We start from the raw sequence: 16,001 nt of genomic DNA, 5'->3' as shown, positions 1-16,001 counted from the left end.
ATATAACTAAAGCAATGTGACCCTAAAGGCAAGAGAGGATGGGAAGTGTGTATAGTATGTCTGATGTAGGTGAATGTTAACATGCACACTGCAGCATTAACTTTAATGTTTCAAGAAAAATTGAAAACACCACAAACTCAAACATACAAAACAATGTTTATTCCTTGTGACTTTTTTTTTCATGAATCTGGCTTTTACGTCAAGGACTCAGTGACTACTTTACATGCATTTACACCATTTTCCTTCTTGACCCGTTAGTGTTTGGCTTTTTAAACAACAGTGGTGCCCAGAATTCACTTGAAACTTAACTTTAAAAAACAAACCAAAAAAACTAATCGCTTCATTTTAAACATATCCTAAGATAAATTAACAAATCTTAAATCTAAAAAAAACTGTAAAATTCAAGTGTCAAGAACTAGAGCAAATGTTTGCTCATATACCACCATAGGAACCATTTCTGATGTAGGGCGTTAGAAAAAACATCTGGTATTGAGGTAACAATGTGTAAACCCACTTGGCTACTCCAAAAGTAGAACAATGTTATGTTCAGGCAATCCAGTTTCCCCACAGTTTCATCTCACATATGAATGTCTGAAGTATCACTGCCAGGAATGTGAAAGGAGTATCACCTTTCTCTTCTTGTATCTTGGTGTAGCAGTAGGTACACTTGAGAGAATTTAGACAATTTAGTGGTTATAGGGTTATATTAAAAATCTAAGTGTACATTATTTCCAATCAAGCTGTCACGAGTAATGTGTGCCAATACATGCCCCACATGTTTCTGTCTGATCGTGCTTCAGCACCGGGGGAACCAGATTGAACATTTCTGCCCTGACTTCACTCACAGCGTTGAATCCTTTCTCCCAAAGAAGGACCACAGTGCTGGTGGTGATGAACCATTTTGACCCACACATTTGCCGTCAAAGGGCATCTTGTCAAAGAAAGTGCTCGAGCGGGACACGCTGCTCCCACTGTGAGTTCCTCACAGCTGGCCACTACAAAATAAGAGCACTTTTCATTTTGTCATAACTTTAAATTCATTCAGTTGCTCTGAGTTTCAGAGTATTTTGTCTGTTTTTGTCATTCCTCTCCCATCCCATTTGGGGATCCTGATGAGCAGTAAACCCACAGCTGCTAGAGCCAGGACCACTCCCAGACTCGGGGGGCCACAAGGGCTGAATTCCTGTGCCAGACCAGAGAGGAGGGGAGCCAGGATGCGTCCCACAGCTGTAACGGACTGCCCGGCACCGATCAAAGTCCCGCTGGCTTGGACCCCTCCTCTCTGCAGCTCTAGGTCTGTGATACATGTCCGTCCAATGGTGGTGGAAATGGCAAAGAAGGTGGAGGTGAGAAGCACCTGCCAGACGCTGGGCGCAGCAGCATAGAGGAAAATAAGTGAACAGGTGAGCACTGTGGAGTGCAGCAGCAGAGCAGGCATGTTATTCCTATAGAGCTGCGTGACTGGCCCCACCAGGAACCCAGCCAGGGCCCCTAAGGTGCTGCTGTAGCTGATCAAATAACCTGTCACCTTTGGTTTAAGTGAGAAACGCTCCTCCATAGCCAGAGAGAAGTTACTGTAGTAAAGCATGATAGCTATGGCCATCAAAAGACGCACCAGAAAGAGGTCCCACATGTCAGAGGAGGCCACCATGTGGATCTTGGAGCCCACTGACGACAGCTGTCTCCAGGCAGGCTGGAGCAGAGGCACCTCCCTCCACCTGACACCACCTTGATGCTTCCCTGGAGCTCTGGAGCCTTGTTCGGTGTCTGCTGCCAGCAGTGCATGGTTTCTATTTGCATGAGAACCATTCAGTACAAACTTACTACAGTGGTTGTCATGACAGCGGTTACTAGTGTTGTTGCTGGAGTTAATATCATTACGTTGAACTAGTGTCTCGCTCCATGGTAGCATCCATACCAGTCCTGGAATGATCAACACAACATGTTAATAATATTTCAGTATAATAATATTGAAATACACATTATATGATATTTCTCTACATTTTCTACCCACCTGCATTAATAAGGAAGATGGCTGCACAAGTAAAGGAGGAGGTATAAAAGCCTCCCTCATGCTCTGTGAGGTAGCCACCCACCACTGGGCCCAGGATGAAACCAACACTCGAGGCAGCATTAAAGTGTCCCATCACCAGAGGGCGCTCTGACTCAGACACCAGGTCAGACAGCAAGGCTCTGCAGATTGACAGGGAGTGCTTGAACAGCCCTGAGACAGAGAACACGTGGGGAATAAGTGGCCGACTGATTTTCTGATTTTTTTTACGGGCTTTGGGGTTGCCACTTGTTTTTCAACTCACCCACAGGTATCCGTGCGAGGATAAACAAAGCGATGCTGGTGGACATCCCCAGCAGGCCATAGCCTAGAGCACTCAGCAGCAGACAGGTCAGCAGAGAGTACCGCCGTCCCACCACATCACTCCAGCTGCCCTGCCAAACACACACACAGGGAATAAAACAACCACAGACAGAAACTGAACCCAATTTTTTATTCTCTTGAAGTCCTGTGAAACATCTGGGCAGGTGGAGCTGAGGCCTAAATTACATTGTAATGCACTGACCTGAGATGGATGATAATTTGACACGAGGACTGCTAAATTGTTTTTGTTGTCCAACTTTGTGGATGAAAGATCAGATGAAAAATCCAAAAACCGTGCATTTCCTCTTAACCAAGCAGCCCAGGGTATTACACAAGCCTTTATTAGATTCTCACCCTCTCTTTCCCTCCCTCTCTCTCTCTTTCTCTCTCTCTTTCTATCACACACACACACACACACAAACCATCTGATGAAATAATGAAATTAGGACCAATTGAGTTTGCTGTGTTCTGGATGTAGACGGGTGGGATTATTATAGAGACCCAGCTGTTCACATACCCCTACGTTTAGCAGGATTCAACCGGTCTGCACACAGGAATCAACAGATGACTCCTTATCTCTTTAATTTGTCGCATGACCCCTGAGAATTAAAACAATTTCAGGAGCTGTGGGCGGCAGGAGAGGGACGTGGAAAGCTGAGAATCTTACGTCAGATGCCATTCTCTTTGTTGACCACTTTTTGAGTAATTTCTTAACGGTTTGTGTACGGTTTGAATCATCAAGGCTTTGATATTTCATCATACCATCCTTCATGTTAAGTATGCCCAATGTCCAGAGAGGTCAAAGAGTGAATAATTAATTCCTGTGTAAGAAGAGTGATATTTGTGGATCTGCAGCCAACTGGAAGTAGCTGTGTGTGCATATGCAAAGACTGGATGTATTGTGCGACCACAATCAACTTTAAACAGCCAGTGTTTATTGTTTTCATGAAATACCAGAGATGACATGGAATGCGACCATTTTGGCCGCTAACTGTGGCATGCCTTGTCAAGCAGCACAGGCTGAATGGAGGGTTAGAGACAGAGAGAAACCAAGTCAATACTTACAACTATTGTGCTTGAGAAGAGCTGTAAGATCCCATATGTAGATCCTGCAACAGTTTCACATTTGTTTTAATTCACATTTTTAATAAAAAGCACAGAGCAGACACCATGTGCTTCAGGTGATCATGCTACTTCAATCTTTTAACAGTACAAGATGCCGATATACTGTTAAGACTTATCCAGAAAATAACTACAGTTACAGCACAGGACAATTGGACATCATTGATGATAACACACATAGTCAATAAGTCAAACCTAACAATAGCTTGGGAGCACATTCTTTTTGATTATATTATATTTACCAGGGCTGCAACAAATTAATATTTTATATCATCCATTTATCTCTATCTTATGAATCATTTACCCTGTAAAATGACAGAAAATCATGCAAAAAATATGAACCACAATCTCCTAGAGCTCAACTTGATATATATAGATTTTCTTGTTGGTTGCCACCGACTGCACAAGTGTGATAGTTGAGAGAACACATCTTAACAGCCAAAAACACAACTTACAAAAACATAAAAGCAACCCTCAGGTCTGTTTTGTTCTGCACAACTTGCAGCGTTTCTGTATTAGCTTGGGTTTTCTATATTTGGTTAACTGATTCATGACTTATTGTTTAAGGACAACTTGCATTTACTGATTATTAAGACAATGTGTGGTGCTTTTTTATTGCAAGTTTTGTTTGCAGTTATGTGTCTTCAACTTAAAAAAAGTGATGATTATTTGCTTGTCTGTCTGTCTAAACTCAGGAAAGCAATAATTGTTTAGTTGTAAGACTAATTATGCATCAATTATTATATCACTCTCAGGATCATACATCTACCATTATGCATGTCACATAAATCACTCTATCTAATGGACACACCTTACCTACTATACCAGCCACAGTGGGACTGGCTCCTAGGGCTTTCACATGATGGCTCAGCAGCGGGATGATCATGCTCACCCCAAACAAATCCTAAAGAAAGCAAGGAGGTGAAGGAGAGAGAGAATGAGAAGTAGCAAAGAGACCAGGTGAATCCAGCTGTTATTATTATCAGGATTTTATCACACCAGAAACCCCTAAACAGAGGGGAATGAGTAAGTCAAACAGACAGCGTAAGCCAGTGTTCAGTGTTCATCACAGAGAGTTTGGGGATAGCTGCAGCAGAGACAAAAAGTCGTCCTGTTTATCGGGATTGCTGAGATCAGAGCAGGTCTGGCCAAACTCTTGATTGAAGTCACACAGCAATTCATACAGTGTTCCACCACCGCCCATTACACTAATTGCTTAACTTTCAGTAGCATTACTGTCCCAGCAATTTCTGTCTGCTCCCTGTGCCAACAATCTGACCCTCCGAGCCACCTTTAATTAGATGCTTATTAAGCCAGCTATGCAGGCTGAAATGTAAAGTTTGTTCTCTGGAAAATGACTGCAGGTCGGCTCTGAAAAGAACATGATTATTTGGATTCTCACTGTCTTTAGAAATATGCAGAATTGGGTTTAGATTAAATGTGACAACTTTTGGTATGGGCTTCAAGCAAGTCGTTATATTCATGTAAGTATCAGTGGTTTTAGCAACATATTTTACTGACAGTGACGCTTTGAAGAGGTGACCCTCAACACTCAGAGGTGTCAAAACAACCTGCCATGCTCTGTAACATCTCCCTTATTTAGCAGCTACAAACCTGATCAATTTTGGGCGACATTTTCCAAATTACAAACAACGGAAAGTGTTAAGAAAATTAAATATTTAGAAAATTACATTTAAAATGTTTTAAAGACCCTGAGGACGAATTTTATAAACATTTATGATATTATTTAGATTTCTTCTTATTATTCTTATTTTCTTCTCTGTGCAACTTTTAAAAAAAATGTATTTTAATGTAAACACCTTGTAATTTTAGTATGGCGTACACATGACGCAAATCTCTGCAGCAGTTGTGAAACGTATTTTAACATCACACCTTTGAGTTACGAAAGCATGATTTCATGACAGCGCACAGCTCACTCAGACAGCTGAAACAAACTACTCACCATGAAGCCCACCACATAGATGCACTGTATAATCCTCGTCCGTCCTCTTGGTTTCTGAAATAAAGTGCTACATTTCTGGTTGTTCATCCTCCCGCTGTGACGGCTCGGCTGCAGCCAAAGCGGAAGCGCTCATCCGCTCCACCGTCACTGACCCAAACAGAAAAATGTCCCCGTCCCGGCGGGTCTCACAGGCAGGGGGCGGTGATGGAGATTAACGTCCAGGTTTTGACCGTCTGCACAGATATGGCAGGTGTAAAAGGTGGCGGATATTAATAAACAATCGCTTAATCTACGACCTGTGATAATCCTCATTATACGAGGCACTGTTGTGTTGAATTGTCGTGTTGTCTGCTCTAACTCCCCCGCGGCTACTCTGACAAATGGTTTCGTCCGCTGACGTCCCAGAAATGAATCGAGGAAATTCCTATTCATAAACATAGATTTTTTTCTCCCTTTATTTTATTTATTCAAATGTTTTGTTTAGCGTGTTGTATATTGCATTGCAAAAAATACATTATCGACACTTTCTAATAATTAATAATTATTAATTAATAACTCATAATTTTTGAGTTAAGCAATACAGAACAAAACAAACAAGAAAACAAAAACGTCAGACTAATTTTGATACATGTGTGGCAAGTCAAGACACGGCTGCTTACTACCATGATAGAGATGAACAAACTAAACAAGTAAACACAAAACAAATAAATCAAAAACGTTTAATTACACAATCCATGCTTCTCTATGACTTGATCTCATAAACTAACTAAGTACCTTTTTATAGCATCATTTTACATATTGATTTTAGATAGTTTAAAAAATAATAACAACTTCCCAGGAAATTATTTTTAACAGCCTTTAGTTGTGAAGAGTAACTGACACTGGGTTTTCTGTCACCACCTACTGGACAAAGTCGGACGTCCGAAATATCAAAACATCACTAACAGCACACACCACAGAATTTAAGGAAAAGTATATATATATATATATATATATATATATATATATATATATATATATATATATAATTAAAAAGTATCTTAATAGTAGCAAATACCGGCATGTTTCTGTAATCTTGGAAATCACTCCATCACAGGGATCCAACAAGTCAAGGAATTATACATTATTATGTTATGTCCAGAGTCCACAGAGTTTGATTATTGCTTCACTTCTTGAATTTTATGTTTGGAGAAGAGATCAAAGAGAGGAGAGAGAGGCCTCTTTGCTGTTGAAACCGATATAAAAAATATAGAATACATTTGAAAAATGTGAAAGGAAACATCAGTAAAGCTCCTAAACAAGAGAGTTGGATGGTAGTGGTCGCAGCCAGCATCCAACTCACTGTGAGGTAGTTAATGATGCTCACTGACTTCCAAAGTCCATCAAACTGTAACTGAAAGTGATATTTGATAAAGTGGGTCTGAACAGTTTTTCTTTCACACACACACACACACACACACACACACACACACACACACACTACAGTGGGGTGGGTGTGGGTGGAGAGCTTCTGGCTGAGGGGGGGGGGGGGGCTGGGTCACATCAGTGTGTAAATTAGCTTGTGTCTACATAAAGGTTCACTGCTAAATGTTCCCCTTAGATGCTAATAAACCAGCGGTTCCTCCCACCTCTCACTGACTTGTACTAACCATAACATATGTTTTTAATCCTGTTTCTAGTTATACTCTAAATGGCCATTGTCATCTTTTGTACCCAAAATAAGATCCTGATTGTCACTGTGGTGTCTCATACAACTAGATCTCATTTGAAAGGATGTATTTACAGTAATTCACATCAGCCCCATTTACAGGAAACGATACTGTGTGTGTGTCTGTGTCTGTTTATGTGTATGTTGTCCCGGTGGGTGAGAAGCCTTGAGCAGGGTGTTGTGGAATACTTCATCTCTCTTCTGTCCTTTTGGTCTCACCCTGCTTTGACATTCCCATGCAGACACTGGGTATCCAGTTGCCACCGGTTATTTCTGCGATGATCCCCTCCCTTCACACTCTCCAACTGCTCCACACACTCAGCCCACAGTGGAGTGAAGCAACCGCCTTCAGTCAGACCCCAAAAATAGCTCAGGGGGTTGTGGGGTTGGGCGGTGGGGGCTGGCTGTAGACCCCAGTGGAGGGTCCAAAGGAGTCATGTGCACAACCTTGTCCTCCCATAACACAGACAGAGGGGACAGGACAAGAGAGGAGTCAAGATCCATTAACCCAACATAAACCAGCTGTACAGAGTCACAACCCATCTCACTCAGTGGATGTACTACGGTGCAAGAGGAGCGACTTTTTCTGCCTCTGCTTATCACATGCACTTACTGTAATTGGAGGGGAAAGTCAGATCGAGTGTGGGCATCCAGTAGCCAAGCGGCTGGCCAGTCCTGGACCATGAAGCTAAGTGTGGCGTTGTTTTTTGCTGGGCTCTTTGGGGCTTTGGCAGCTGTGTTTATCCTCCTCTCCTTTGGAACTGATTACTGGCTGCTGGCCTCTGAGAGCTGCCACCCAAATCCTGATGGATCTGTTGGCCCTGGCGGTGTGACTGTAGAGGTGGGTGTTGGACTTTTAACAGCAGCAGAACAAGGAGGCTCAGAATATAGATAGTTATCATGTACTACACTGAATGTTTGTTGTCATGTGTTTTGAGGACGAAAAATGTTAATATTTGTAACTCCTGGAACTGAACTGAGGTCAGATGTTATGGCTGTAAGGCCGGGGACAAAAATACACCAAGTAATTCCATTGTTCTTTGTAGTATTTGAGCTGTAAAAGGTGTGTTGTTAGGTTTCACTACTTTACCCTCATAATTAGATACTTTGCAGGTCTAATGGATAGCCCAAAACTAGAATCATGCTTCTTCTATTTTGGAAACTGTGATCAGTTGCTCCAGTCATTCTCTCAGTAGATAAATTGCAGGGCAGAGAGGCATCCCTGCAGGACCTCGTCGTGTAATCAGACACTGTTTAATGTAGCATGTGTGCAGCTATGCAGTGATTGAGACATCGCTTGTACCATGTGCCCCTATGATAGGAATACAAATACCAGTAGTCCCAATGGAATGGCACTGTATTAAATATCACCGACTAGATCATAGTTAGCTTTACATAGTATGCACTGACACTGGAATTGGGCAATGATATCAGCACAATAAAACCAAATTGGTACTGGGTATATACAGTAGGCCAACATAGTAATGCAATGTGATCTCAATCGAATCAGTTATAAAGTATTATTTTTAGAACATATTATATAATGGGGCTTAAGGTTTGAAAAGGTCCATGATCCAATCTGAATACAGTTGTTTTCATTCTTGGGACAGTTCAGTAGGATTGTTAGCATCCTATAGCACTGGTTCTCAACTTGTGTCTCTTGAAAATGCCCTGAAAACGCTCCAATTTCAGTGTATGGCCCTTCATCACAAATTGTTTTCTTTTGTGCATGTTTTGAGTCCCAATAAGCTAAAACTACTCAATATTTCACAAGAAAAAAAGATGCAAGAGAATATACTGTTGTGATTTCTGAGGGAAGTCCTGACCCCAGTTTGGGAGACTCTGACCTAGATACAATTTTTAAAACAAACTAACAATGCAATTGTTCAACATGGTCTTAAAATACTGATTTCAAAATAAAACGCATCCTGATTGGTTTAACCTTGATTTTACAAACTCTGCTCTAATTTCTCTGAGAGGTGTTTTTCATGATTGATGTACCAGGCAATTTTGGATGTGTTTTTTGCTGATGTGCAAAAATAGTGACCACCAATGATGAGAGTTTCCTGAATGGGACCATCCTTGACCTGCACGCTTGCTCGGTGCCTAACCCAAACCTGATTAAGCTTGGAGGTGCTTGCTCAGCTTAAACTTTGACCTGGTTTAGCAGCTGCACTGTCCCACTGTGGCAACACGCAGTACACCTGCCTCTTGAGACTGCTCTCCCAGACTTTAATTACATCAACAGATAACATGGACTACATCGCTAACTGTGTTTATACTGTATAAACCCTATACTGCAGACTTTGTACAGTAGCAAGTCAATATTCTTTCTCTTCTTCCCCTTTCCAGAGTGGAGATGTGGTGATGCAGGAGGACAGTAATGATATTACTCTGTACCATGAGGGTTTTTTCTGGAGGTGTTCCTTTGGAGCCAACATGGATGATGGCAACCTGCTATGGAAGCTCTGGTTCAGTAAGTGAGACATGTGACGTTGTTCCATTAGTTAATACTTGTACTGTGTTGACATTAACTTTATTTTCTCATTGTTTCCACAGGTTTGTATTGCCACAAATTGGTCTGGTCAGAATGACCAAAAACATTTTAAATACAGAATATATAAATATATTTCACATTGTTCTCAATTATGTGGGCTATACATGGACAAATATATATTTATTCTTTGATATAAAGTCATTCATAGACAAAGAAATATAACAGTGATGATAATAATGTAGAGTAATGAGGTCTATCCAACCGTCAGACCTCTTCTTTGTGATTTGGAAGGGTTACTGCAGTGTAAAAGGTACTGTAAACAATTTTTTACAGATGTCGAGCATATGAAAATCCATTGTATTTATCCATTTTACAGCTGGTGTCTCTAAGACAGAATCCAAGCATTGTTTTCTGTTGTAGACGTCTGATGCATGTCATCAGTTTAAAATCCTTTTTATAAGCAGCTCTTGTGAAATTAAGACAATTCATGAAGTATCAAGCTGATAGAACAATGTTAACTAAGTTTTTCGAGCTGGTAAAGAGACATTAGGATTAAAGTACAGCCTTACTTAAAAATGAAGAGATTTTTTATCTCTAATTTCTCTCAAATGCCCATTCTCTGTCTTTTGAAGCTGATGATTGGTGAGTGCAGAAAATTGTTCTCCTCCAATGTCATACTTCCACAGAGTCACATGGCAGCACTATGACTCCGCTGCAGAATAAATATCAGTTTCTGATTTGCTGTCTTTGAAAATTGCTTGATGACATAAAAGTACAAACCCTCTCCTGTGACTTTTCAGAGGAACTGCCATGTGATGTTATTCTGGTCATTTGTCAGATGATTGTGCGTCGTCTATTTTCTAATGGGGCCTTTGAATGGTGGTTCATTGTCAGAAACAGCCTCCAGCACTGAAAGGACCTTGTGAGGGTCTGTGGAATTTCACATGGTGGAAGAAAAGAGAGAAGAGAGTAGGGGAGGAATATAAAAGCATAAGAGAAAAAGTGCCCAATAATCCTATCTATTTGTTTCTGTGTTGTCAAATTTAGCGATATGCAAAATCCATGAAGGACTTAATTAGGACAAAATTAAAATGGACTGCAGTCAACAAATGAGTTATAAATTAAGTGAAAATAATAAGTGAAAAAACAAGTAAAAATAATCTGTTTCTTTTTAAAATAGTGGATTCATATATCTTTCCTCAGCATAAAAGTGCAGGGATGTTATTGACTTGTTTGCTACATAATTATATTGTATTTGTATAAATGATGTTCTCTAATTGCCAACTGTGTTTCTCTTCTTGTCTGTGTTGATTTTTTTCTTTCTCTTTTTTCACCAGCGAATCAGCCACACTCAAAAGTGTGCATGCATGCCTACCTTTTCCCCTTCCCGGTGTCTCATCAGACCCACAATGCCACAGAGTATGATTCTGCTATAAGTAGGTGTCCCTCTGCACAAAGTGAGCTTGCATTCCTCTGTAATTGAATGGCTCTTTGTACAACTGTGTAATATTCCTGTCATCCAGTCTACAGAGGCTTCTGGAGCATCTTTATGCTGATTGGTGTGGCAGCTGTAGTGCTTGGTGGGTTCGTCATCATCTGTGCTGCTCCATTCGCCAGCCACCGCCTGTACAAAGCAGGAGGTGGCCTGTTACTGGCATCTGGTGAGACTTTGAAATGGTTGAATCCACTCTACTTCATGCTACTTTACACCTCTACTCGATTTTACTTGATTTTACATTGAAAACATATAATGTTTTATGACATGTGTTTATGAAATACAGTGCATTGCATTGTTAAAGATGAAGCCAGTAGTTGCCAGCCTTTTTGGCTTTTGACCCCTGACCAAAAAAACTGTCTCACTGGGGCCCCTTTGCACATTTCAGATGTAAATAAGTTGTTAACAGTTCCACCAAAGAGACATTTTCCCTCTGAAAACCTCATATGGTTCCATTCAAATAACTGTCTGTGAGGCCCAAAGAGGTAAAACTCTTTTTAATATTTCATCAAGGAGCAAAACATACAGAATAATCCAGTGAATGACTTGTTTTGTCTTCTTTCCTACAATCATTTCATGATCCCTCAGATTTAACTTGTGACTCATTGGAGGAGGTGAGAGTCCTAGACTGGGAACCTTAGAGGACTAAACTATTAACTGTATATAAAGTAAAATTCTGCTTACACATTTATGCATCAATATTATCAACCTAATAATGTCACATATAATAACAAAGTACTTTTAATTTTGAAACTTTAAACACATTTATCTGATAATACCTCTGTACTCTAACTTAAGTAAGGATTTTAAATGGAGGAGTTGTAATGGCATAATTTTGCAGTGTTGTGTTTGTACTCTTACTCAAACAAAGGTTCTGAATACTCCTCCCACCACTACTGGTGGGATCTACTGGTTTATATAAAAAAGTATGTGGGTGAGTTGCATTCATCACAGTGTCACATCTCTGCTTGTGTTCCTCTACTCTACACCAGGTATTTTCCTGCTGTGCGTGGTGGTGATGTACGTACTGTGGGTGCAGGTGTTAGATGTGGTGGATGTCTACATTAACCATCAGCGCTCGGCACTGTGTCCAAACTTCCACCTGTCCCTCAGCTATGGTCTGTCCTTCATGTTCGCCCCCATTGGGATCTTCTTCTGCCTTCTGGCTGGTCTTCTTTTCCTGCTCATCGGCCGAACCATCCAGATTCACTACCACTGACATTAACCGGCAGCAGGTTAGAGGAGGAGCAGGGTCTTGAGATGTTTGGAACCCCAGTTTTTTTCCCCTTTCTTCTTTTTTTTAACCAACAGGTATTTTTTCTACCTTGTAAAAGCAGGAGTCTGTGGAAGCTTTGTGGTTTAAATGATCTGACAGGCTTGGACACTCTACTCCAGGATAAAAAACATTGCAGCCATTGTTGAACTCAGAAATCATGATCACCCCACTCTGAGCCACATTCAACTGAGCTTTATTACAGTTCTGTGCTCTCTGTAGGTAGAAGACTGTATGAGGATGTCATCAAACCTGATCAAATACAATACAAATACCAGTGATGTATAATGTTGTTGTTTAAACCTAGAGTGTTGATGGTTTTAAGGCTTATGAGTGTATTTTTTAATGCAAAATTACCAGAAATGAAATGTCGATGAGGAAAAAATGTGTTCATTGAGGCATCCTTTGATTGCATGGGAATATGTTCCCTGGTTGAACAACAGCAACAAACATGTGCTTAATGAAAAGCTTATGAGGTGGCATGATCCTTTTTATATTCTGTATTTATGGTCTGTGTTTTTGGAAAGAACATAGGCCCAGCAGCCTTTTCTGTATTAAGTTTAGAGGATAAGACTGATGATATCCTATACTTTTGTTAATTATCAACAAATCCCATGAATCCATGAAGACGAAAACCAACAGTGCCTTAGTATTTCAACATTTTTCAACTTGCCTACTTTGTCTTTGTCTAAATACATGCACAGTATATGCTAATTAAATCCCTGTAATGGGTTTCCACTGTAGTTTGTAGTAAACGTTACTCAAATAGGAGTAAATAGCACTTTTTTTGGGGACTATTTTGAGCTGCGGATTAAAACACATTTGGTGCACTGGTGAGTATTTATAGCAGAATAGCATATATGCTTCAATTCAGTATAAACTACAGAGCCCATGTTCATCATGACAAAGGAGCATGACACCAAATGTGACAGTGTGACTCATTAACAGGTTTTTAAATCTTCTCTTAGGATCAGAGGAAGAATATTTAGTGGGATTAATTAATTAATTCTTGGTCTTTTCATGAGATTTTTTGACATGAAGAGAATATCATCAGACTTATCCAAATATCATCAAATATTCACATTTCACTGAGTGTATCATGCTTAATATTTTCTGCTTTTTCTGCAGTATTATTTAACTATTTATGTACATATCCTGAAACTGTGCTGTTTTTGGTCATATTGTTCCTGTTTGACCAGTTAAATTGCTCAGCACATTTTATTCTGTTTATAAGTGAAGCTTGTAGCATGAATGACTTTTTTAAAATGGTGCTTTTATGTAACAGTTTTATGTTCATGTTGTTATGTGTTTGTTGTTTTACTATTGATCCATTTTCTCTTTTCAAGTGTGTTGTGAGATTCTGACATAACATCAAAATAAAACATTTTCCTGGGATCTGTTTGCCAATAAAATTAGATGGTGAAGATGAGCTGTGATGTCTATATTAATTATTTTCTCATTGTAACATAGTGCCCTTGAATATGGGCATTTTAAAAGATAGTGGTGGATGCATGTAGCTAAAATCAGCAGCCGAATTTCATAGAAAAATATTTATGGTCAAAGTGCCATCTTCAGTACAACTTACAGACATTAACAATTAATCAAGTCAACAGCAGTGACCAATTAGGAGAACACCGTTTCCACATGGAATAAATTGATACTTTTTGCATCTTAAATGCTTGTTTTTGTGTGTATGTATCACTCTTCTATGAAATGGGATAACAGGTCTGGACAAATATAAAAGACTGAACCAAAATACCACAAGATGGCACTGTTGTCTCACTTGATTTACAAATCAGCTTACACTCCGAGAGGCAGAAATCCCATTTTGCTTATCTCGAGTCTATGTGGAGTGTATGTGGTGTTATGCATTTAATCACAACTTCAGAGGTAGGATCTGTAGATGAAAGAATTCACACCTTGGCTGACAGACGGATGGTAATTTCACTCATGAATGGAGCATTTGATCAGGATCTGAATGGACTCCAGTGTCGATTCTCGTGTGTCTGTATAAACTCTGTGCCTTTTGAGCTTTATAATATACTTATCATACATAAGGAAATGCATCTGCGGTTTGCCTCTGAATGCAGGAGAGAGTGACACAATGTAAGACATTGATTACTTTGTGAGATTGACTTTTCCTTCACAGTAGACTCTTATGATGAAGATTCATGCTTCCAAATTTCTGAATTTTTTTTATTGCTGTCCATGTGAGAACAGCCACAGCAGACTTCAGTTCAGCCATATGAGAAGCCACACTGAAGTAAACCACTGCAGGTCATGAGATGAGGCCACAGAGGTTGTCAGATGCTAATAAAGTGTAAGATAAGATCACAGGATTTGTCCTGTTTCAGGTTGGAGCAGTCCTTTCAGCCAAGTCTACCCTTGGAAAGAGATTTCTTATCTGGTGGACTTCCTGGTTTAAATGAAATCCAAATAAAATAAAAAAAAAAAAAGTTTAATCATTTCTGTAGCCATATCCAAGTGAGAAAGCAAGAGAAAGAGGGTGAGAGAGAGGGATGTTTAATACAGGTAAGGAGCGAGATACCTCCAGAAGAAGCCCAGGCCTTGCAGTCAGTAATGTCATCAGAGTGGGAGTCCCAGCTGAATTCAGCACTGTTCTGCATGATTGCCCATGATAATTGTGTGTTGATAGGGAGCGCCGGAGATGGAGTATAATTTCCACCGAGAGATTCCTAAACAAATACCTGTGCTCAGCAGAGGGATGGAGTGCAGCAGGAGGTGAGGGGGAGAATAGCGGATGAGGGGAGATAGAGGATGAGAGGGTAACACCTCTACGGGAGGAGGAGGGGGAGGGGGAGGGGGAGGGGCAGGAAGCAGCAGTCTCACTGTTGGTCCTTATCGTCTGCACATAATGCAACCAAGGCAAGGCCCTGCAAGATACTGCACTTTAAAAAAATAAAAAGGAAAATCTGTGGACTCTTATGGTGAGACTAAAAACTGTATAGAACATAACAGACCAGACCAGACCAGACCAGAACAGTCACATTAACACAATCAATTCTGTGATAGGCTACTCATGCCAGTGATCTGTCATTAACCAACAGATTACTCAGATTACGGTCCAAAGCCAAAAAAGTTAAAATAAAAAGAAATAACTGTGACTTTAATACTAAAAACTATAAATAATCTTTATCTATGCTGAACTTTTCAAACCAAAGTTACACAGTGGTTTATGTAAAAACAGAAAAAATGTCAAAACAATAAAATATTTGAAATGATGAAGTCAAAGATTTGCCTCCAGACATGTTTGAAGACAGTAAGTGCTCTGCTTTGAATAATAATTAGTGTCTGATATGAATTTTCCATTTAACTGAGTTACATAATTATACATCTACTCCCTATCCCTCACTGAAAAATCCAAACTCTCAAAACTGCCAATATATTTCTTTTGAGAAGTTTAACTGGGCTACTAGACACGAAATGGCTCCTACTTCACCGAAAAGTCTATTCTCAGTGTATGTGCATTGTTTTAGCTGCACATTAAACCACAACCTGCTGCAAACTAGTTGTGATTTCACAAAATAATGCCAGTATCTACATGTGTT

General features: G+C 40.0%; 2 protein-coding genes across 2 annotated transcripts; one reads left to right on the top strand and one right to left on the bottom strand.

Annotated features, from left to right (window-relative positions):
- Nucleotides 1-137: 137 nt before the first annotated feature.
- Nucleotides 138-5,601, bottom strand: mfsd9 (major facilitator superfamily domain containing 9). The gene is made up of 6 exons (XM_071477650.1): nucleotides 5,460-5,601; nucleotides 4,313-4,400; nucleotides 3,440-3,483; nucleotides 2,316-2,445; nucleotides 2,015-2,224; nucleotides 138-1,923 (listed from the first exon to the last, which is right to left on the bottom strand). Exons 1-6 carry the CDS (start codon nucleotides 5,544-5,546, stop codon nucleotides 1,058-1,060), a joined length of 1,425 nt encoding a protein of 474 aa, XP_071333751.1. The 5' UTR covers nucleotides 5,547-5,601; the 3' UTR covers nucleotides 138-1,057.
- A 2,031-nt stretch (nucleotides 5,602-7,632) lies between these two features.
- On the top strand, nucleotides 7,633-13,861 carry tmem182a (transmembrane protein 182a). The gene is made up of 5 exons (XM_071477623.1): nucleotides 7,633-8,008; nucleotides 9,520-9,643; nucleotides 11,002-11,100; nucleotides 11,188-11,325; nucleotides 12,152-13,861. Exons 1-5 carry the CDS (start codon nucleotides 7,850-7,852, stop codon nucleotides 12,376-12,378), a joined length of 747 nt encoding a protein of 248 aa, XP_071333724.1. The 5' UTR covers nucleotides 7,633-7,849; the 3' UTR covers nucleotides 12,379-13,861.
- Nucleotides 13,862-16,001: the final 2,140 nt, after the last annotated feature.

This window comes from Trachinotus anak, unplaced genomic scaffold (genome assembly GCF_046630095.1).
Source record: "Trachinotus anak isolate AG129_WGS33_773 ecotype Australia unplaced genomic scaffold, CSIRO_AGI_Tana_v1 ptg000001l, whole genome shotgun sequence".
Classification (NCBI taxonomy): Eukaryota; Metazoa; Chordata; class Actinopteri; order Carangiformes; family Carangidae; genus Trachinotus; species Trachinotus anak.
This window is presented reverse-complemented; position numbering and strand designations above follow the sequence as displayed.